This window comes from Gymnoscopelus microlampas, assembly GCF_963454915.1.
Source record: "Gymnoscopelus microlampas genome assembly, chromosome: 3".
Taxonomy (NCBI): Eukaryota; Metazoa; Chordata; class Actinopteri; order Myctophiformes; family Myctophidae; genus Gymnoscopelus; species Gymnoscopelus microlampas.
Genome location: NC_139940.1, coordinates 6866607 through 6891606, shown reverse-complemented (window position 1 = coordinate 6891606; position 25000 = coordinate 6866607). Strand labels below are relative to the sequence as shown.

At 42.3% G+C, this 25000-nt stretch overlaps 1 protein-coding gene across 1 annotated transcript in view; it reads right to left on the bottom strand.

Moving 5' to 3' along the window:
• The window catches only part of LOC311038265 (rho guanine nucleotide exchange factor 2-like), a 99649-nt gene that overhangs the window by 36703 nt on the left and 37946 nt on the right, over positions 1–25000 (bottom strand). The window contains 1 exon segment of the mRNA XM_084047669.1: positions 4041–4203. Within this exon segment, the coding sequence (XP_083903795.1) occupies positions 4041–4203 (163 nt within the window).

Genomic DNA, 25000 nt, shown 5'->3' with positions numbered 1-25000 from the left:
CAGAATGTATACAGACGTCCTCCCTGTGTGTGTGTGTGTGTGTGTGTGTGTGTGTGTGTGTGTGTGTGTGTGTGTGTGTGTGTGTGTGTGTGTGTGTGTGTGTGTGTGTGTGTGTGTGTTCGCACGCGTGTGTGCATGCGTGCGTGCGTAAATGGGTCTGTCTGTCTGTCTGTCTGTCTGTCTGTCTGCCAGCCAATCCTAAAGCTTAACCACGTTCAACCTGGCTTCCATATTTTGGGTGTCATTATAATTTTCAAAGACAGTGAAAATAGCCGATCTAGAAGCTCGCAACATGTTGTGAGATTATAGATCTGTCAACTTTATTGTCACACACACACACACACAGGGAAATTTGGTTCAGTGCTCCAAAACAACAAACCAATTTTTTTTTAAAAACAATAATGTCAAATAAAAATATGATCCAAATCAGCAACTCAAATCAGTCTGTCTACATGCTGACTTCTTTGTCTGTTCTGAACCTGCAGCTGAGCTGACAGCTCTCTCTCTCTCTCTCCCTCTCTCTCTCTCTAGTGTATTGGTTGAGGTTTGATCTCTCCTCCTCCCCGTGGCTCATCCTTCGCTTATCTGTCCCTCCCTCCCCATCTACTGTACCTCCACCCATTGTACCTCCTCAGCCTCTCTCTCTCTCTCTCTCTCTTCTTTTCTTCTTCTTTTGTTCTATTGTTCTGTGTTCTATCTATTGTTTTCAAAGTGGCGCGCTAACAGCACTACCTGTATTCTATTGTAATGTGCTAACACTACATTACCTGTGTTCTATTGTTTTTAATGTAGTGTGCTAACATTACTACCTGTATTCTATTGTTTTCAATGTGGCATGCTAGCTGTATTCTATTGTTTTCAATGTGGCATGCTAGCTGTATTTTATTGTTTTCAATGTGGCATGCTAGCTGTATTTTATTGTTTTCAATGTGGCATGCTAGCTGTATTCTATTGTTTTCAATGTGGCATGCTAGCTGTATTCTATTGTTTTCAATGTGGCATGCTAGCTGTATTCTATTGTTTTCAATGTGACGTGCTAGCTGTATTCTATTGTTTTCAATGTGGCATGCTAGCTGTATTCTATTGTTTTCAATGTGGCATGCTAGCTGTATTCTATTGTTTTCAATGTGGCATGCTAGCTGTATTCTATTGTTTTCAATGTGGCGTGCTAGCTGTATTCTATTGTTTTCAATGTGGCATGCTAGCTGTATTCTATTGTTTTCAATGTGGCGTGCTAGCTGTATTCTATTGTTTTCAATGTGGCATGCTAGCTGTATTCTATTGTTTTCAATGTGGCATGCTAGCTGTATTCTATTGTTTTCAATGTGGCGTGCTAGCTGTATTCTATTGTTTTCAATGTGGCGTGCTAACTATGCTGCTGAACGTGAAGGCAAATAAAACAGCATGATATGCCTGACAACTAGCTATACTTCCTCTGTGAACCATTCACTTCCACATATGAAAAGAACACACACACACACACACACACACACACACACACACACACACACACACACACACACACACACACACACACACACACACACACACACACACACACACACCTGTCCATAAAGGTCGTTGTCCTGAGGCATAACGTCTTGATTGGATAAAACATCAATATACCGATAACCAATCCAGCTTAATTTAAACTATTTACCCCGAGATAACCTGTCATCAGTTAGCATACTGAGTCACCCGTTGTGTTCTATTTCATTGTGCTGTAGTGCAGGGGTCTTCAACATTTTTAGGCCAAGGACCCCCTAGCTGAGACAGAGATGAAGCAGAGACCCCTACTCTATATTGTATAAAATTGTGCTTCAGATTAAACTTTTTTTGTTTACTTGGTCTGCTCTTTTTTCCCTCTACACCTATACTGTACCTCTTTGCTAAAGTTCACCTCAGAAAAGGGATGGGGGTTCAAGTGGTAAAAGGTAAAAAAAAATAATCATATCACACAAAGATTTGGCGGACCCCCTGTAGTAACTCTGAGGACCCCCTAGGGGTCCCGGACCACCTGTTGAAGACCCCTGCTGTAGTGTCTTCTATTGTGTACTACTGTATCCCATTGTGTTACACTGTCTTCTATTGTATTCCATTGTGTTACACTGTCTTCTATTGTGTTTCTTTGTGTTGTCCTGTGTTCTCTGACATTAATTACTGGGTTCTCTGACATTAATTACTGGGTTATATTGCATTACATAGTGTTTACAAGCTTCTGTTTCCATAGCAACATAAACAGACAGAACGGCATGTGTGCTGGCAAGAAAAAACACAGACCACAGTTATGCCTTGACTGATAAAACAGAATTGGGCAATCACCAAAGCACTGTGAGGAGCAGTGTATTTCTTTCACTGTATTCATGGAATAAAGCAAAAATAAAATCTGACATGAAACATTTCGTTCATTGGAATAATGTTTAGGTATTATCGTAAACCTATGTTGTTCTACAAACAGCCAACCAGTTGAAGAAATCACAGATTGAGCCTTTAACCTGTGTTTTATGAAATATCCGAGACCACTAGGGTTTTATGGAAGACCCTTCTGAACATTTGCTAGTTTGACCACTGCAAATACTCTTTAAATCTTAAAATAACTAACACAACACGGCGTGACGTGTTGCGAGCTTGTAGATCGGCTATTTTTGGTGCGCGACATGCGTGCTTCTATGAAATCCACACATGCACTGAAAACAGTCGTAGCGACTGAGAACAACTGCCCCGTTGTAACTACCATCGTCAATGTAGTCGGTGCAGTGGATGCATTTGCAACTTCTGTGGACTATGTAGCTCGCATACAAGAAGACACTACTCACCGGTGGACTCTACCAACAGCCGACGCTACCCGACGGCCAGGTGGTACTTCCAGGCCCATGAGAACAACTACAGAGAGCGCTTTAACACCAAGCAGCAGTGCAAGACTAAGAACTTTGTTTCCTCTGGTGATCCAGCCTATATAGGACATAGATTACCCACGGACTGGTTGTTGGAGGGTTTCCACAACTTGGGATGCCCAAAGACGAGGCAGAAAGGCTGGCAAACTAAATATTGTGCTGTCTCTCTGCCGCCACGTATGGCAGCGCCGCCGCTACTTGTGCCCATGGAGTGCCGAGTGACACGCGTGTTGCATCATGAGGACATATATCCATGAGTTATGTGAATGTAAAATTTACTGCACCTAAAATATTTGTGTCCCTGTGTATGCTTTCCCTGTGTGTGGACATAAATACACTGTTAACCCATTGAGACCTGGAACTGTATCATTTTTAGATTTGAGCTAAAAAGCATTATTTTACACTTTGGGCTATTCAAAAATAGCAGATATAAAAGCTCATAGCGCGGCACCGAGTGCCGCGCTACGAGCTTGTAGATCTGCTATTTTTGAAAAATCGTGAAAATGTGTGCAAATCTTTGAATATTTATATTTTTAAAGCGAACATTTTTAACTCAAATCTTTGCTCTGGGGGGTCCCTGGAACAAAATATTTTGATGGGGGTCCTCGGCCAAATACATATAATTTTGGGGGTCCTTGACATGAAAAAGATTGAGCACCACTGATATAGACCACCACTGATATGAAATTTTCAGAATACTGTTGAGATTTAGGAGACATGTAGAATCGGCTTCAGGTCTCAATGGGTTTAATCTGAGTTCCCAGAAGTTTTCGCCGGCTCGGCGAGGAACTTCTGGGCCAAACCCCCTGTATTTGTGGGCGGGATGTACGTCACGCTCTGAATCTGAGCGGACACGCCTCTTACCGGTTGCAACTCGTCTAAAAAGTCCGACGAGAGGCAAACAGCAGTACACAACAATGGCGGTCGAAATTTCTCAAGGGGAAATATTTTCCCGTCGATCCTATTTAGATGCAACACCCACTGCATGTGGATCCCGCCCCCTATTCTTCATTGGCTGTTGATTTGAATCACAACGCAGTGGCCGCGCCCCCGCTGTCCAAACTCCGAGGCAATGCCTCCCAGACTACAATGGGTTAAACTGTGTGTGTGTGTGTGTGTGTGTGTGTGTGTGTGTCTCTCTCTTACTGGGACAGCTCAGGGCCTCCTTGGCGGTGATGCTCTTGTTACAGGCGGAGCAGAGAGTCGTGGCAGACACGGTGAGGGAGGTGAAGAGGTGGCCGTTACTGTAGCGAGCCTCCCTCTCCCTCGCCTCCTTCTCCCTCTCCTTCATCCTCTCTTTCTCCTTGTTCTGCAGAGACAGAGACACAAACATTAATTTAACACTAAAATAACTGTGCTGCATAAATACATAAGACTGTTAGGACTGACCAAGCCTTATAATGATCATTGAAGTGTTTTCTATGATGTGTTCAGCTAATGAGATCACCTATACCAGTGGTTTTCAACCAGTGGTCCTTGAGGGAGTACCAGGGGGTCCCCAGCAAAATGAGTTAATAGCGTCGCAATCATTTTTAACCACTTAGCTTTGGCTATTCAGAAATAGCAGATCTACAAGCTCATAGCGCGGCACCGAGTGCCGCGCTATGAGCTTGTAGATCTGCTATTTTTGAAAAACCTTGAAAAAGTGTGCATATCTTTGAATATATATATTTTTTAAAGCAGAAATGAACTGCTATCTTTGCTTCTGGGGGTCCCTGGCATTTTCAAATGGGGGTCCGCGGCCAAATGTATATCAATGTAGGGGTCCTTGGCATGAAAAGGGTTGAAAACCACTGATCTATACTGTTAAAAAAAGAGCTCAATAAGAACAGTAAAGCACTCTTTATGAAGGCGATCTCTCCACCAACAACCCCCCCCAATTCAGCCTGTGTAAATGACCTTCTAGATCAGTGATTCGCAACCATTTTCATTCCATGGACCCCCCCGTATTGATATGAATTAGGTCACGGATCCCCATTTCAAAGACACTAAATTCCCAGGAGACTCAGGAGGTAGAGCCAGCCGTCTTTAACCCATTCAATCCGGGAACGCATCTGTGTCATTTTAGATTTCTTTGGCTATTAAAAAAAAAAGCAGATATACAAGCTCTGCGCTATGAGCTTGTAGATCTGCTATTTTTGAAAAAACGTGAACGTTTGTGCAAATCTTTGAATATATATATTTTTAAAGCGAGCATTTTGTTCCAGGGAGTCAGGGACCCCCCAGCAGCAAAGATTTGAGTTACAAATGTTCAGTTTTAAAAATATATGTATTCAAAGGTTTGCACAAAATGAAATTCACAAAATATCTGCAATTTTTTTAATTGAATTGAATCCTCCGGGCTGCGCGTCAGTGTCCTTGAGCAAGACACCTTTATAGCTGCTCCCGAAGAGCAGGTTGGTGCTCTGCTTGCATGGTTTCCTCCGCCATCAGCGTGTGAATGTGAAATACATTGCAAAGGAAAAGGCGGTATATAAATTAGTTACAGACCCATTGGTTCCTAACGAATAATCATTTAGTTGGGGACCCCCCTGGGAACCATATCAAGGAAAACCTTGGAGTGAGATTTGGTGGCGTGTGCAGCAAATATTATTATCGTTTTTGTATTTTATCGACCCATGAGTCACCACTGCACGCCAAAGAAAGGTATTTGTGTATTAATTGTTGTACTTGATGTTGTTTGTTACACCCAGTGCAACATACCAGTTGTAAGACCCCAACCAGGTACAGCTGGTATGTTGCACTGGGTGGGTGTGCAATCATTTTCCAAATCTAACCCTCAATAATGAAATCAAGTAATTTTAGGGCAGAAACTGGTGGAAGGTGGAGATTAATACTGTGGGTGTGATCATTTTGGTGGGGGAGATCTGGGGGTCTTCCTCCCGAAACCTTTTAACAGAGCAGATGTCATTTCCTGTATTCTGGTGCATCTTAACAGGGAATTTGATACTTTTATCAGGCTTTACTAGCATGGCAACATTATGGGTAAATATTTTAATTTCATCCGCTTTTTTGGCTTGAAGATCTGTTCTTTTTGCACATGCATACATCCAAAGGTCTCTTTCCCTTTTAACTGCCTGCTCTTGGCAGCGCAGTATCAGACAGACACACGGAGTGACAGACACCCTAAATAATAAGATGTCGGTCGAATTAAGTTAATGAAAACTAACGTTATGAACTTGACCGGACAGAATAAATTCCAGGGTACACCCGCCATAACATTAGTTAATCTTAAGATCTATGTTGTTGATCCTCCTGTCGGCGACGTCTGGGGATATAATACTGTAAATGATCAATGGAATGACACGTGCATAAATGCGCGCAGGGTCCCTCACACAAGAGACACACACACACACACACACACACACGCACCTATTATTTCTGCTTTTCACTACAGTTAAACGGGTGAGGCTACTTCAGATACAATAATTTAATTCACCATTATCGCTCAAATACCGGCAGAAGTGAATGTCTCAGTGGTGCATGAATTGACGCAGTTTTCCACTTGGGGTGATTTGACGCAGAGAGAGATACAATGTGTGGCGTGAGTGTGTGTGCAGACGCAGAGCGTCATTTGCGTGTGTCTCACGCTCATTGCGGGAGAGCTGGCAGCTCTGTTCGACAAGCAGCCACGTGGAACCTTTACTAATTCCATGATGGCCGCTCTACCTCCTGTGCCACTGCCGCTCAAAATGAGAAAAAGAAAAGAAAAGAATTCTCCAGACGCACAGACATTTATGGAGAGACCTCACACTTACAAATTGGAACTTAGAAAGTGACTATAGTATCATTATTACTAGTGCTGTGTACTGACAATAAATACATCACTTATCCTGGATATCCTGGCTCAATAAACACGTAACAATTAGGGATATCCTGGATCGATAAGGTTCAAGACCATTGCTAATTTGCCATCAAATAGATTGCTGTCTGATGCAAATCAGTCAGCATCATAACATCATAATAAAACCATTATAAATCATCATAACATCATAATAAAACCATTATAAAATGACAGATATAAAGACCGAGACAGGAAGGTTAACAGCATTGCTCCTTATATTGATTATAGTTGATTAATGATTAGTTCTGTCTGTCAGGGAGTGAGGCTATATTCTTATCTCCAATAACACACTGTCTCACACACACACACACACACACACACACACACACACACACACACACACACACACACACACACACACACACACACACACACACACACACACACACACACACACACAAGCGTTAAGTGGATGTCATTATCATACCACCAGTAGTGATGTATATCTAAGTCCTTCAGCCTTCTTTTTCCCCTTCATTGTCCTCTCTCCTTTACTCTCTTCTCCTTTGTTCTCCCGCATTTTCCTTCTCTTCTCTTCTCTTCTCTCTCTCCTGTGTTCTCCCTCTCTCCTCTCCTGTCTTCTCCTTCTCTTCCGTCCTGTTTTCTCCTTCTCTTCTCTCTTCCTGTTTTCTCCTTCTCTCCTCTCTTCTCCTCCTCCGTCTGTCTGAACCAAAGCCCCCAGAAGAACCGTGGTATAACAGTGAAGTCGTCCTGGTGGTCAAATGTGGGATTGCAGACCTCCGCGTTTAAAACGCTGCTGCGCGTGCGTCTGCCGTCTGAAGCCTATGGTGCGCCTGCTCGGGGGCTCAAGTCTTCCGCGTTTGATGGAAACCGAGAAAAATGCGGAAGTAGAGAGCGCTCTTCCGGGTGCGGCATCTTTCGTTGACAATAAATAGGTGGGGGCGGGGCCATCCGCCCTCTAGATATATTAAAGCCATATGGTCTGAACCAGCTGTTTCAGTACAACAGATAAGATGATGAGCTGTCAGGATGTTGGACCAATAGGATCTCTCTCTCTGCCTTCTCTCTCTCGCTCTCTCACACTGCTCCATCCTCTCCGATTCTGTCTCTCCATCTCTCTCTCTCTCTCAATCTATCTCTCCACCCCTCTCTCCTCCATCCCCCTCTCCTGTCTCTCCGTCTTTCTCACCTTATAATGCGCTCTCGCTCTCTTTTGTTGTACCTCTCTCTCTCTCTCTCTCTCTCCATCTCTCTATTCTGAAGGACACACGTTCATTCTATCTTTCACGTTATGAAGCAGATAACTGCAGCCTCAGCTCAAATACTGCTGGAGCGTGTGTGTGTGTGCGTGTGTGTGTGTGTGTGTGTGTGTGTGTGTGTGTGTGTGTGTGTGTGTGTGTGTGTGTGTGTGTGTGTGTGTGTGTGTGTGTGTGTGTGTGTGTGGGTGGGTGTGTGTGTGTGTGTGTGTGTGTGTGTGTGTGTGTGTGTGTGTGTGTGTGTGTGTGTGTGTGTGTGTATCGTCAGCAGCATGCAGGCTATCCGTTTCAAGGGCACGTTCAGCAATTTTACACATCTTGTATACCTGCAGTGCGTCCTCCTGCAGAGAACAACAAAAGGTAGCATTGCTAGCGTCTCGCTGCTAACAGCATTCCAAAAGGGTAATTTCAAAAATAACTGTGAAACAGTGATTTATATATGCTCCAATATCTGGGCGTCAACGGAGACCGATAAAAAAAACGATGTGTGAAAATGGTGCTCGATGCTTCCTGGGCTGTGAAGAGGACCGTCTTTTGCAGAGTTATTTGGAAATACCGTTTTTATCTCATCTTAGCAGCAAGACGATAGCAATGCTAGCTCCCTGTTCCCAACTCTGGAGCTGATATTCTCTAAGCAGTGATCAACCTTTTTTTAATTTCAAGGACCCCCAGTTTGATATGAATTAGGCCACGGACGGACCCCCATTCGATACAATTTTCATCTCTGGGGCCCCAATGCGTTTGATAGTGTACAATTGCAACCCAAACGGACCCGCATTTAGTTCCATTGGTACACTCTGTAAAGGTCCATTTGGTTCCTAAGTAGGTCATCTATTATTTAGCTGGAGACCCCTTGGAGCCCGCTCAAGGACCTCGGGAGTTCCCCTGAACCATATATTGAGAAACGCTGCTCTACAGGTCCAAGTATTACAAGTATGCGAGACTAAATGTACCTAAAATCACACAAGTTACAGTTTAAGTCCATATATTCATCATGTTATTAAAGAGGTGGTGCCATGGTTTTGCACTTTTTCTGTATTGCATGTGTCTATGAGGCTGATAGAACTTCATTAAGCCACCTGGTGGTGTTTTTATGGTGTTTTATGTCTTCTCTGACTATTTTGAGTTTCTACCTGGAGGCTGAAACCTTGAGGGTCAAACGTGCCAATAGAGAAACAGCGCTTTAGTGACATAGTAAAAACATACCCTCCCCCTCATTATCATAACACAACAGGTGTGGGCATGAGGAGGAGGAGGGACTAGGACAGGTGGGTGGTGCTAAGGTGGTGGAGGAGGTGCTGAGGTGAGAACCAGGTATACTTAATGAACTGGAGGCGCGTGTCCACATAAAAACATAATTTTAACACTTTCTGTACACCTTTTTGAAAAGAATCTTCCTCCTAGTATAACCATAATACCTGATGATTATGTTTTAGGGGGGGGGGATCACTGAAAATCACGGCACCCCGTCTTTAACATTAAATGGTGGGTTTCTATACCACCTTTCTGCAAAGCACTTAACAATGTGCACTACATTCACCCATTAACCACACATTCACACAGTGAACAGCAGTGGTGGAAAGTAACTAAGTACATTTACTTAAATAATGTACTTAAGTAAAATGTTGAGCTATTTGTACTTTACTTCAGTATTTCCAATTTCCAATACTTTTACTTCTACTCCACTACATCTCATAAATTATTACATTATAAAACATACATTAACCACTTCAGCCCTATTTTATACATAGGCTATTTGAAAATAGCCGATCTACAAGCTCAGAACGCGTCGCATCGCGACGCGTTGTGAGCTTGTAGATCTGCTATTTTCAAACATTTAGTACTTTTACTTTTGGTACTTTAAGTACATTTTGATACCAATAATAATAACCGTATTTTTTTTAATTCCGGACTTTTACTTGTAAACAGAGTACTTCTACATTGCAGTCTTGATACTTTTACTTAAGTAAAACATTTGAGTACTTTTTCCACCACTGGTGAACGGTGGAGGAAACCATGCAAGGCCCCAACCTGCTCATTAGGAGCAGTTAGGGGTTCAGGCTTTGCTCATGGACATTTTGACAAGAAGCGAGGACCGGCCTGGTATCGAAAACGGGGAACCTTCCTGTTTACAAGACCGCTCTCCTGAGACAGTACCGCACCCTACATTAACTGTCCAATGATAAATGGCCTAACCCAGTAGTTCACAACCCATTAAAGCGATACAACCAATCACCACAAAGCGACACATGACACTACACGACACAAAGCAACACATTCTACCACAACTATGCAAGATGGGAATGAAAGTTGGACCGAGAATTTATGTTCTCACACACACGCACGCACGCACGCACGCACACACACACACACACACACACACACACACACACACACACACACACACACACACACACACACACACACACACACACACACACACACACACACACACACACACACACACACACACACACACACAGTATGAGGTTATTAAGGTCCATCAATCTCAGCTCCTCATTAACTGAGAGAGTGCCGCCCCCCCCCCCCCCCCCCCCCCCCCACTCTGGCTCAGTATCAGGGTGGGGGAGGGGAGCCAGTGGTGGATTGTTCCCAAATGTTAAGATCCTAGATCAGCAACATTTCAGCCAATATATTAAGGAGAATGCTAGGTTAACTACCAGTGTTTTCGTTATTAGGTTACAGTTATACATGTATAAAGCTGTGGTTCTCAGTACAGTTATACATGTATAAAGCTGTGGTTCTCAGTACAGTTATACATGTATAAAGCTGTGGTTCTCAGTACAGTTATACATGTATAAAGCAGTGGTTCTCAGTACAGTTATACATGTATAAAGCAGTGGTTCTCAGTACAGTTATACATGTATAAAGCTGTGGTTCTCAGTACAGTTATACATGTATAAAGCAGTGGTTCTCAGTACAGTTATACCTGGTATAGTAAAGCAGTGGTTCTCAGTACAGTTATACATGTATAAAGCTGTGGTTCTCAGTACAGTTATACATGTATAAAGCTGTGGTTCTCAGTACAGTTATACATGTATAAAGCTGTGGTTCTCAGTACAGTTATACATGTATAAAGCAGTGGTTCTCAGTACAGTTATACATGTATAAAGCAGTGGTTCTCAGTACAGTTATACATGTATAAAGCTGTGGTTCTCAGTACAGTTATACATGTATAAAGCAGTGGTTCTCAGTACAGTTATACATGTATAAAGCAGTGGTTCTCAGTACAGTTATACATGTATAAAGCAGTGGTTCTCAGTACAGTTATACATGTATAAAGCAGTGGTTCTCAGTACAGTTATACATGTATAAAGCTGTGGTTCTCAGTACAGTTATACATGTATAAAGCAGTGGTTCTCAGTACAGTTATACATGTATAAAGCAGTGGCTCTCAGTACAGTTATACATGTATAAAGCTGTGGTTCTCAGTACAGTAATACATGTATAGTAAAGCTGTGGTTCTCAGTACAGTTATACATGTGTATAGTAAAGCAGTGGTTCTCAAACTCTGAACACATGTTGTACCAGGGAGGGACGCCCATAACACAAGATTTGTGTTTAACCTTTTCCAAAAAGAAAAAAATATATATATTTTTTCCAAAATGTATCAAAACTTTTCAAACATTTTCTCAAATAGATGATCTACAAGCTCACAATGTGTCGCAGAGCTTGTAGATTGGCTAATAGCCAGAGTATAAAATAGGGGTTACGTGATTTTGATGCTATATTAAATGGTTTAGCTCCCCTCCCCTCCTCCCTGGAACCCCCTCAAGGACCCCACTTTGAGAACCACTGTAGTAAAGGATTACAGAGAGGACTGTGGACTCTATTCTCTGCTAATCTATCGTTGCGGTCGGGCAGAAACCTCTTATCTCCCTCTTACTCTAACTTCCCCCCCCCCCCCGTAAATTAATGCCACACTCGATCACACTACCATGTCAAAAAGACATCAACGATTGCAGATCTACAAGCTTTGAGCTTGTAGATCTGCTACTTTAGCCATTTGAATACTGAAAAGTAACGGTTTTGGACATAATGAGAGGTTTCCACCCGACAGAGTCGATATCAAACTGGAAGGTTCTTGAAATTAATCTTCTTAAAATTATTTTTTTTAACCCATTGAGACCTGAAGCCGATTCTACATGTCTCCTAAATCTCAGTATTCTGAAAAACGTATGTTTCTATATCAGTGGTGCTCAATCTTTTTCATGTCAAGGACCCCCAAAATGATATGTATTTGGCCGTGGACCCCCATCAAAATATGTTGTTCCAGGGACCCCCAGAAGCAAATATTTGAGTTAAAAATGTTTGCTTTAAAAATATACATATTCAAAGATTTGCACACATTTTCACAAATTTTCAAAAATAGCAGATCTACAAGCTCGTAGCGCGGCACTCGGTGCCGCGCTATGAGCTTGTAGATCTGCTATTTTTGAATAGCCCAAAGTGTAAAATAATGCTTTTTAGCTCAAATCAAAAAAATGACACAGTTCCAGGTCTTAATGGGTTAAATTAAAAAGATTATGAATCACTGCCGTTAGGCCTGGAATGTTAATCTTGGCTCCTGTCAACGGACAGTCAGAGATCATTTTGAGGCGCCCTGTCTCATATAATGTGCATTACGCTGCTCTTCTCTGTGGTTGATTTTCTATTCATCCGTCTTTTAAATACGAGTGATGAGAGCTAAGTGTTAACATGCAGGATGTGAGAGCAGCTGGGTGCATGCTAGTTCAACACCCCTCTGCCAATGTCAAGCTATAGATCTAATGACTGCAGGTGTGAAAGCACACACACACACACACACACACACACACACACACACACACACACACACACACACACACACACACACACACACACACACACACACACACACACACACACACACACACACACACGCAAAAGTCAATAGTGAAGCTGAGAAACATGACAGTACTGTAACCACCTAAGCCCTATATATATACTTTGTTGTACGACAAATAGCGAAAATAGCATATTATCTACAAGCTCACATCGTGTCACCCTGTATTTGAACCAGAAACATGAATGAATGCTTCATATGCGTTTCCGGTTCAATCAAACACAGCTAAACGAAAGTGAACCGGAACAGGAGAATAATGGATATGGCACCAGGACTACAGCTATGTCAATGCTATAGTGCTATAGTACAGTGGTTCTCAACCTGTGGGTTGGGACCCCGGGATCCCCACATGATTTTGTGGGGGTCCCCAGATGACCGCGAGTACTTTTTAATACCTAAAAAAAAATAAGAAAGAAAGAAAAGATAAATGGCCATTACTGCATCAAAAGTGATCAACAAACTAAACTATGAAAAAAACATTGGCCAAATTGTCAAATAATATAAGAAAGAGGCAAGAATTGTGAAAATGGCAGATCTACAAGTTGTGAGCTTGTAGATCTGCTATTTTCACAATATTTATCTGTGGAACTAAATAGTCCTAATTTGACTACTAAAAAGTCAAACTAAATGTAATAATGCCTCAACTCCTAATTCCAAGTGCTTATCAGGGTGGGGGGTCCCCAGTTCAAATATGATTATTTTTGGGGGGGGGGGGTCGCAGCCAAAAAAAGGTTGAGAACCAGTGCTATAGTAGTACATACATACAGCTGAAGAACATTTCTATCAATATATTCAGGGATCTTTCTTGTATCCCAACAGTAAACACAGCTAGTTGCTGTGTGTAAATCATGTTCTTCATTCTAGAGAATCTCTACAGAGGCTTTGTGAAGGCCTGGCTCGAGGGCACAGCTGCAACGTGTAAAGCTCAGGTGGGTGTTGTTGTAGTCCACTCCACGTGCCCTCCGGACTACAGGTCCCAGCTGGGAATGCTAGCCCCCGTTAGCATCGCTGCTAGTACTAGACTAGACAGTGACCTATGGCCTTTTAAGAGATAAAAGGCTAAAGCTCCCTCCAAAAGACAAAGGCTTTGTCTCGTCTTCCAGCAAAGACGAGACAGTAAAGACAGCTGAGAGAGGCCAGATCCTACATCCACCAGAGTCTTCAACACTAAACTATTGTTCTTTTTTGCTACAACAGCTGTTTGTGTAGTGTTTGTGAAAGATACTGTTTGTCACCAGGAGGCTTCAGGGTGGACAGACAGCTACCAGAGGACATAGGAGGTGGACAGACAGCTACCAGAGGCCCATGGCGGATAGACAGCTACCAGAGGACATGGGTGGACAGACAGCTACCAGAGGACATAGGTGGACAGACAGCTACCAGAGGCCCATGGCGGATAGACAGCAACCAGAGGACATGGGTGGGTGGACAGACTTAAACCCTGTATGTGGTCTTAGTGAAACGGACCAAAACTGTACTTGGACCGCTTTTTATCCATCCATACCAAATCTCTTTGACAAAAATAGCAGATCTTTAAGCTCAAAGCTTGAAGATCTGTTATCTTTGGCGAACGTTTCCTCCCAGAATAGCTGGGGTTTAAGTGTTTCAAATGGGTGCTTCCTAGCTCTTCAAGACACAAATAAATCTGTGTCTTTTTAACTCAGCATTCCGGAGTAGCGCCCTTCTCTCTCTCTCTGTCTCTAGACACAACAAGCTCCATTTAGTAAACAAAACCCACTTCCCAGAAACTAATAACCACATAAACAATATTATGCACATTAATTGTTGCGTTTATTGTTTTTCTGCGGTAGCATGTGTTTAGTGTTTAAAGCAGAAGCAGAGGACCACCTCGTGTGCGCGTAATTAAACGTAATACTTTAATGAGACATCATACGTCATAGATGCCATTATAATTAAGGATACTTCATTAAATAATTAAACATAATGCTTCAGAAAAAGGGCCCAGTTCTCTTCCCTTCGTGCCACCCTCCCCCCCTTTCCTGGTCCAACGCGGGACCCCTGAATACAGTGTATGCTTTGTTTGCCTTGTTGTATGGCACATTTTGAAGTTTCTGTCTTTGACTTTTATTATATTTTACTGCCATCTTTTATCTCTATCACATTCCTCCTTGCACATGTCATCACGACCCCGTCAGCCCTGCTTAAAGTTCATTTTTATCTTGTTTTATGTTTGAGAGATTGTCCTGGATCTCGTGAGCTTGTTGTTATTGTGCACTTATCGTGTGCGTCACAGACCGGTCTCCACCGGTCTCAAATATCGTCGCTGTTGAGCAGAAACCTTGCATCTGTATATTTCAGCGCTTATATTTTTGGGGGTAAATTTAATTCTCTACTTCATCATGAGTGTCGCACAAAAAGTAGTGAAAATAGCAGATCTACAAGCTCTCAACGTGTCACATTGCGACGCATTGTGAGCTTGCAGATAAGCTATTTTCACTATTTAAATTGTTTGTTATTATTCTAATAAGCAGGAACGCTTTTGGACATGTGAGGTTTGCAGCCGACAGTGACGATATAGGCTGTTTGGTCAAAAACAGCTTTAAATGAAAGAGGTGAAACTGTCAGCTGACAGAATGTGACAGCGTTCCTTCAGTTACATCAGGACAGGAGACTTCATGCAATGACTGGAAGCAGTCGTTATTGAGGCTAATGTTTAACCCTGACGGTATGACCTCACCTGTCCAATTCAAATCAGTTCTCTTCTCATTATTAACCAGCAGACTCACGTGAAACCAGTCAACCTCATGTGCACACACTGGTCTAGGGTCAGATCATTATCCCTTCCTGTCTGGTTACAGAACACTAAACAGTGCAACCATTGAAATAAGAGACATTTGATCTTCCTGAGACCTCAATAACAGTGCTGAATGACTCGCTGTAGAGACGGACGCATAAATCAGTCGACCTATAAGCTCATGAGTAGTGAGCTTGTAGGTCGGCTAATTTTGGAATGTAAATACTGTGGGAAAATAAAGTGTTGTTTATTTCATTTTTACTTTAAGTTACATTTTCTAAAATAAAAACTTCAAAAATCAAATACAAGTTTCTCAAATTGATTGGATTATTAAGCATTTTTTGACAAAATATCGGTCAAACATCACAGTAATCAGTGGTCTATCTACAAAATCGGGATCATCATTAGACACAAAGAATCTGGCATCAGTCGGGCTCTAATAGCAACGCCGACTGACTCACTGTGACTAAGTGTCTGGTTGGTTGGTTGACTGACTGGCTGTATTAAAAACTGAGCGGTTGCTTGACTAGGACATGATCTGTACTAGTTGGAGAGTATCATAGATATGGTCTCTGTCGGGTGGAATGTCCAAAACTGTTACTTTTCAGAATTTTGAAAAAAGCAGAGCTACAAGCTCGAAACGCAGCGCTTTTGTGCCACGCTGTAGTATGATCAAGTAGAGCATTCATTTACGAAAAACGTTGAAATGAAAATAAGAGGTTTCTGGCCGACAGCAACGATATGTGTCAGATGTCTGACATCATAGACTGACTGACAACATGACGTCACAGATCCACATGAGGCCACGCTGTTATTAGACCCCGTCTGGTTGTACTTGGAAAGAAGTGCATGACTTCATTTACAGGAAGAGGATTTTTATCTACTTCCTGTATCATCAAAACATGATGCAAGAGTGTTGCAAAATAAAAAAGTTAAAGAAGAGGGAGTGTTTCTGAAGGGTTACTGGCAGACTGTGTGTGTGTGTGAGAGTGCACTCTGTGTGTGTGTGTGTGTGTGTGTGTGTGTGTGTGTGTGTGTGTGTGTGTGTGTGTGTGTGTGTGTGTGTGTGTGTGTGTGTGTGTGTGTGTGTGTGTGTGTGTGTGTGTGTGTGTGTGTGTGTGTGTGTGTGTGTGTTTTGCACTGACTCACGATTTCCTTGCTGACCAAACAGTTGACCAGCTTAGTTCACATAACAGACATTCTCTCCCCATCGCTACGCAGTGTGTGTGTGTGTGTGTGTGTGTGTGTGTGTGTGTGTGTGTGTGTGTGTGTGTGTGTGTGTGTGTGTGTGTGTGTGTGTGTGTGTACGTAGTGTAAACTGTGTTATTCTCACAACAAACAGTTGTGTGTATGGGCTCAGGTAAGGGAGGCACACAGAGAGAGAGAGAGAGAAGGTGGAGAGACAGAGTGGCGAGAAGGAGAGAGGGACAGAAAGAGTGAAGAGAGGAGAGGAAGGTAGCAGCAGTAGAGGTGTGGTTGGTAACTAGACACCAGATGCATTGAAACCTAAACAAAGACACTATACAGAGAGAGAGAGAGAGAGAGAGAGACTCTCTGTGACTGATCCAAAACTAAGCAGAACGTTGACTATGTACAGACTCAGTGAACACAGTCTTGTGATGGAGAAAAGGCCTCCATAGGCAGACCTGGCTCCCAACTAGGGATGCCACCGAATATTCGAATTTTCGAATATTCGTTACAGTCTCCATAATCGAAAATGATTTTTAAAATTCTATTTTAATTATATATATTTTTTATAATTTTTTAAGATTTTTTTTTTTTTTTTTACTTTTTTTTTTTTTTTTTTTTACTTTTTACTTTTGTATGCCTTAGTTTCAATCAAAATATATGCTAATACTAATAATAGTAATATTATAGTCTTAATAATTGTAAATGGCCACAGTTTCAGAGCGTTTCACTGTTTCAGCCCAGCCCAAACATGAACTCTGCAGCCGCACTGAGGCCCCTGCTGGAAAGCATCCCAGCCCAAACATTAACGTAACTAACAATTGGGCCGCGCAACCCGGAAATGACCGTAATAATGCTAAAAATATTTTTCCAAAAAAAAAAAAAAAAAAAAAAAAACTTTTTTTTTTTTTTTTTGAAAAATATTTTTCAAAAAGTGGCGCTGTCGAATAATCGAAAAATATTCGCCAGGGCTGCCCGAATTTCGAATTGGCTGAAGGTCAGATTGTGGCATCCCTACTCCCAACAGAAGACAGACTGTGCATACATAAGACGAGGTAGAAACTGAGCTACGACTCATAACCACTTGCCCACTGTACCAAGACATCAGAGACACATATACTTCCCACGGAGTACAATCACCTAAGGAGAGTTTGAAAATGACAAGAACTCCCATATCTGTTGGATGAAGTTACAAAAATGGTCAAACACAGCAGCAGGGTTTGTGAGCTGTTTGTGAGCAGGAGAAGGATGTCTAATGGAATACAACCACCTTAACCCATTAAGACCTGAGGTTCCCATTCTACTAAATGTCTTCTAAATTCTAACAGTTTTTGAAAAAAACGTATGTTGCTGCTATGTTCTTAAACGTTTTAATGTCAAGGATATATATATATAAGGAATATGTTGTTCCAGGGACCCCCAGAACAAGCAGAGAGAGAGAGAGACAGAGAGACAGAGAGAGACAGAGAGAGACAGAGAGAGACAGAGAGAGAGACAGAGAGACAGAGAGAGACAGAGAGAGACAGAGAGAGACAGAGAGAGACAGAGAGAGAGACAGGCAGACAGAGACAAGAGAGAGAGACAGACAGAGAGAGACAGAGAGAGACAGGCAGACAGACAGAGACAAGAGAGAGAGAGACAGACAGACAGACAGACAGACAGACAGACAGACAGACAGACAGACAGACATACAGACAGAGATGTGGGGGTACTACTACTGATAGAGAGATATGTACACAGAAAGGTTGACAGGAGGCAAAGAAAGTGACAGACAGGGCAATAAAGAGAGGGAGTGGAGAGAAAGAGGGTGGGAGACATCATGGAGAAAAGGCTGACAGACAAAAGAGATGAAGAGATGGAGAGAAGGGGAGAAGGGGACTGTGAGAGAGACTCAAAACAGAAGCAGGACAGAGAGACAAAAGAGGTGAAACAGGAGATGGTATCAGGGCCTCCCTGGTTCTATTGGTGTGTGTGGTCATGTGATCAGGTCTGCATTGTGGTGTGGTCCCGGCCGACTCCCGACCTTCAAATGTCACTCCTCAGTGACAGAGAAGAAGACACTCTGTCTTCCACTATCCACTGAACAGTACCAGAAGACCCTCTTTTCACGCCGTTTCGCCCAGGCTATTTAACCACTTAAATGGTTTATGAAATCTGAGGGGTCCCTCAGGGCTCTATACTAGTACCTTAACGCGGCGTGTGGTAGATCGGCTATTTTCTGCAAAAGCTTTCCCAACAATACGGATGCCTGAAAATAGCCGATCAACAAGCTCACAACGCGTCGCAGCGCGACACGTTGTGAGCTTGTAGATCTGCTATTTTCAGAGCGCAACACCCGAGCACAACCAAACACAAAATTAGTCTTTTAGTTCTACTGGATATCTTCTCCACTATAGTCCCTCACTAACATTTTAGTCTATTTTTTATTTGTTGATGAAATTGTCAATATATTTAGTCTGAGTTTTAGTCATCATAGCTTAGTTTTTATTTAGTTTTCGCCAGTGAACAAAAGGTAGTCGACGAACATTTTTCGTCATAGTTTTAGTCGACAAAATCAACACCGGTGGTGCAACTGGGCCCTGAAGCTCATCTAGAATTGGAACATCGGTCTACAGTCTATTTATTGTGACATGATGAGGAATTCCACTGTATCCCACCCACATACAGTGTGTGTCTATAAGGAAGGTGTTTGTGTGTGGGCGTAATGTGTGGGTGTAGTGTGTGTGTCTGCGTGTGTGTGTGTGTGTGTGTGTGTGTGTGTGTGTGTGTGTGTGTGTGTGTGTGTGTGTGTGTGTGTGTGTGTGTGTGTGTGTGTGTGTGTGTGTGTGTGTGTGTGTGTGTGTGTGTGTGTGTGTGTGTAGCTACAGTACAGCCAGATGGCTACATCATAAGGCTTGCTATACTTTGACCTCAATAGGGGGTGGCCGCACGCGCACGCGCACACACACACACACACACACACACACACACACACACACACACACGGTGGGGAGTGGAGTTGATAACTCGTTAGTGTATTCTCTGGCAGACTGTCCCAGGGGGGTCCTAATTAATAGAATCCCACCACTGCCCACACACACAGACTTAACATATGGTGATTTTTCTAGCAAGATACAGACAGAGAAAGACAGTGGTTGTTAAAGGGTAGGTTTGTTATTGTGTCATTTGACAAACCCGCTCGGTATGTCTCTACTATATCAGGCTCCAACACATCAGTGTGACAACTATGACGAAAAATGTTCGTCGACTACCTTTTATCAGTGACGAAAACGAAATAAAAACGAAATAAAAACTAAGCTATGATGACTAAAACTAAGACTAAATATATTGAAAATTTCATCAACAAATAAAAACTAGACCAAAATGTTAGTGAGGGACTAATATAGTAGAGAAGAGATCCAGTAGAACTAAAAGACTCATTTTGTCTTCATTTCGGGTGTTGCGCTCTGAAAATAGCAGATCTACAAGGTCACAACGCGTCGCGCTGCGACGCGTTGTGACCTTGTAGATCTGCTATTTTCAGAGCGCAACCAAGTGTAAAATCGGCCATTACGACGCCATCAAGGCACCGCCAAAATACATTTTAGTCGACTAAATCAACTGTAGATTTAGTCGACTAAAATATCATAAGATTATACTACTACTCATGTTAGACAAAAACTAAAACATTTCAGGTGACTAAAATATGACTAAAACTAAATGGAATTTTATTCAAAAGACTGTGACTAAAACTAAATCAAAATTTGCTGTCAAAATCAACACTGCAACACAGCAGTTTTGCAGTTCTGTCGTTTACGCTGTCCAAAATCTATGTTTTTTTCAGTCTTTTGGAAAATGGGGAACTCACAATGTAGTCAGACATGTTTTTCTAACTTTTTTTTAACTCCTGTACTGTCTTGGCGCCTGAATTTTCCCAGCGGGATCAATAAAAGGTCTTATCTTATCGCATGCTTTTTTTACTACCTTTTAATGACCTTCCTGCTCTGTGGAATCTAATTGGGACTAAAGATTGAAACTGTGAGTTTCCCGTTTTAGTAAAGGTGATTCTCATGGTTCTTAACCCATTAAGACCTGAGGCTCCGATTCTACAAAATGTATTTTTTGAAAAAAACGTATGTTTCTATATCAGTGATTCTCAATCTTTTTCATGTCAAGGACCCCCAAAATTATATTTATTTGGCCGCCAAAATATTTTGTTCCAGGGACCCCCAGAAGCAAAGATTTGAGTTAAAAATGTTCGCTTTAAAACAATATATATTCAAAGATTTGCACACATTTTCACGACTTTTAAAAAATAGCAGATCTGCTATTTTTGAATAGCCAAAGTGTAAAATAATGCTTTTTAGCTCAAATCAAGAAGTGACACAGATGCTTCTCAGGTAAAGGCCTAAACCTTTGCCCTGTTTCATTCAAAATCAGGAGAACCTTAATTATCCCATTAGATCATCTCAGCTTAGCGGTCAAGCTAACCGTTTCCTCTTTCTCACCGGCGATGACATCGGTTAACCACATGAACCCCTAGCGTCCTTATTCTGGGAAATGTCATTACAGGCAAACATTCTGCGAAAATAGCCAATCTACAAGCTCACTCACAACGCAACACGCCGTGAGCTTGTAGATTGGGTTGGGATCCTTTAGGATTTTAACGATTCTGGTTCCTTAACAATGGCCTCTTAACCCATTAAGACCTGAGGCGATTCTTAAAAATGTTTTCTAAATCCTAACAGTTTTTTGAATAAAAAAAAAATAAATCAAGATTTTTCAAAAATAGCAGATCTACAAGCTCATAGTGCGGCACTCAGTGCCGCACTATGAGCTTGTAGATATGCTATTTTTGAATAGCCAAAGAAATCTAAAGTGACACAGATGCGTTCCAGGTCTTAATGGGTAATAAGCACAAATTCAATCATACATATTACATACAGTATTGCTTGTAGTAGTTCTCAAAGCGATGTCCAGGGACCGCCTGGGTTACTTGGGGGGGGACCCTTACAGGTCTGTAACTCTTGAGAGTGTACAGACGGGTCCATTTGGTTCCATTTGTACACTCTCAAGAGTCATGGTGGTCCTTGAAATGTAAGAAGTGTGAGCATTGTAATTGTATATCCGACGTGAAGTCCGCATACCAGCTCTGACAGTGTGATAAACACATGTGTGATGGAACCGATTCCGGTTCCTCAATGTTGGATCTGGCTCCGCATCCTAACCCTACTTGTAGATCGGCTATTTTTGGAGAAGAGATTTGGTGTGGAGACAAAAAAAGGAGGGACCAAGTATAGACCCCTGGGGGAAAGCAAATGTACTCTTAAGTGGCGGCTGCAAAGTGCTAAAGAATAAGCAGCTTCACGATCAATACCAAACTTCAAAAGCCAGTACCAGTGTGTGTGTGTGTGTGTGTGTGTGTGTGTGTGTGTGTGTGTGTGTGTGTGTGTGTGTGTGTGTGTGTGTGTGTGTGTGTGTGTGTGTGTTTAGGGGGAGGGGTGGTATTCCACAGTTAAACCAGGACCTGAATCACAGGAAGTGACGTCAGCAGAGTCACAGTAACATTATACAAACAAACCTAATGATGATACACAGAGTAGTCACACACACACACACACACACACACACACACACACACACACACACACACACACACACACACACACACAGGTGAATGCATAGAAAAGGAGTTGTGGTTAGCTGCTGTATGTTATGTATGTAGCCAATCAATGTTTAGACAGCTGGACTGCTGCTGGTAGGAGGTGGGTTAGTGTGTGTGGTCTATGTGCGTGTGTGCGTGTGTGTGTGTGTGTGTGTGTGTGTGTGTTCGTTCGGGAGATTGCTACATTTAAAGTGTTCAGACAGACGTTAACTCATGGCTTCATTGTTTGGCTCATAAATCACTCAAGTGTCTTGTGTTGTGTGTTCGGGGCACTCAGTTGTCCTTCACGGCACACATCACAGTATTTTCACAGTATTTTCACAGTATTTCACACACACAACATCTGAATGTTGCGTTGTGATTCAAATGTTTGTTATCAGGGTGTCCTTGAAAAAGAGAGCTTGCTCTCAATGGGTTTCCCTGAATAAATAAAGGAAAAAGAAAGAAATAAAGAATGATCAGACCCTTCCTCACCAAGGAGTCTTCCTCCCAGCTCCTCATCAAAGCCTCAGTCGCCTCCAGGCTCGACTACAACAACCCCTTCCTTCCTGGACTGCTGGCGTGTTCCAGTGGTGGAGAGTAACTAAGTACTGTACTTTAGTACAATTTTGAAGTATTTGTACTTTACTTGAGTATTTCCAATGTTCAGTACTTTTACTTCTACTCCGCTACACCTCAAAGGCAAATGTTGTATTTTTTCTCCACTACAATAATTTGAAAACTTTAGTTACTTTTCAGATAAATTATTATAATATAAAACATACATTATTAACATTAACCACTTCAGCCCTATCTAATAAATAGGCTATTTGAAAATAGCCGATCTACAAGTTCACAACGCGTCGCATCGCGACGCGTTGTGAGCTTGTAGATCTGCTATTTTCAAACAGTTTAGTACTTTTACTTTTGGTACCTTAAGTATATTTTGATGCCAATACTTTTGCACTTTTACTCAAGTAACATTTTGAACACGGGCCTTTTTACTTGTAACGGAGTATTATTTTTATAGTGTGGTATTACTACTTAAAGTAAAATACCTGACTACTTTTTCCACCACTGATACAAACCCTCCCTGGTCTTCCACCTCCCATAACGTTCACGTCTGCTCCCTCCCTACTGCACTCCCTTCACTGGCTTCCAGTTGCTGCTGCCCGCATCCCTCCATACTCAACACACTGGCTACGACCTAGAACACAATCAAGGGCACGAGCACCCCCCCCCCCCCCCCCATACCTTCAGGACATGATCGTCTCCCCTACGCCCCTCCCCACCCAATTCAGATCAGCTCACACAGGATGTCTGTCCCTCCCTTCCCCACGTCACCCTGGCCAACGCTCCAAAGCCTCCTATTCTTCCTCCTGGCTCCCAAGCTTTGGAACAAACCCCCCCCCCCCACATTTTTCCACCACAGTCTGAAAACTCAGCTCTTCAGACTCCACCTCACTCTCTATTAGCACATACATGGGCAACTGGCGGCCCGGGGGCCACATGCGGCCCCCCACCTTCACTTAATGCGGCCCGCAGGTTAATATCGGAATACTGATATATTATCTATATTAGTAGCTTAATGACTGGTATTAAAATTATGTAATTTTTATGTCCAATGTATTTGTATTTAAGTTCATAAAGTTAACATAAGTATAACTAAATGCATTTGAAATCAGATAAAAAATGTAACTTTTCAGGATTCCAATTCAAAAATAGCCAAAGAAAATCAGGATTCCAATTCCAAAAGTAGCAAAATAGCAGATCTACAAGCTCAAAATACGTCGCAGCTTGTAGATCTGCTATTTTTGCTACTTTTGTGTGACATAGAATTGGCCGACAGTATATGCAACGTACTGTGGCCCTCTGGAGTGAGGGTGGAAATATAGTGGCCCTCTCCATCATCAAAGTTGCATCACCCCTGCTCTAGCACTCCTCTTACCTTGGACCCCTTCTTGTCACATATTGTTTGATAGATGCTAGTTACACTATGCAGCCATATCATGTTGGTTATTCAAATGATGCATGTTATTTTAGATAGACATACTATTTGATTGACTACAAACGCTCAGACTGTTATCGTTTGCATCATGTTGTTTGGACAGGTGGAAGGTTTGATGTTGTTTAACTGGTATGCTAGTTTGTTTGCAACACTTAATTGCTTTCTTTGCGCTCTACTTACAGGTCTATTTATTTACCCTGTTTGTTGACTTGTTGTTGGGTTCGTGTCATGTACTCTTTACATTTTGCACAGTTTCTCTCAATACATGCGTCTGCTAATGACTAAATTAAATTGTAAATTGTGCACGTGTGTTGTGATGGAACAACCCATAAAGACGGAAAGGAAAACACACAGACACACACACACACACACACACACACACACACACACACGCACACACCCCCACACCTGTGTGCTGTCAATTGCTCATAACGCTGGTCAACAGTGACGTCTCTGCCTGCCTGTTCTCAGACATCAAACAGCCGTCTGCCGCTTACTCTATGACTGCAGGGGAGTGTGTGCGTGTGCCGTGCGCACATGTGTGTGTGTACGCGCGCATGTATGGCTTTTGTTCTGAAGCTCTGGT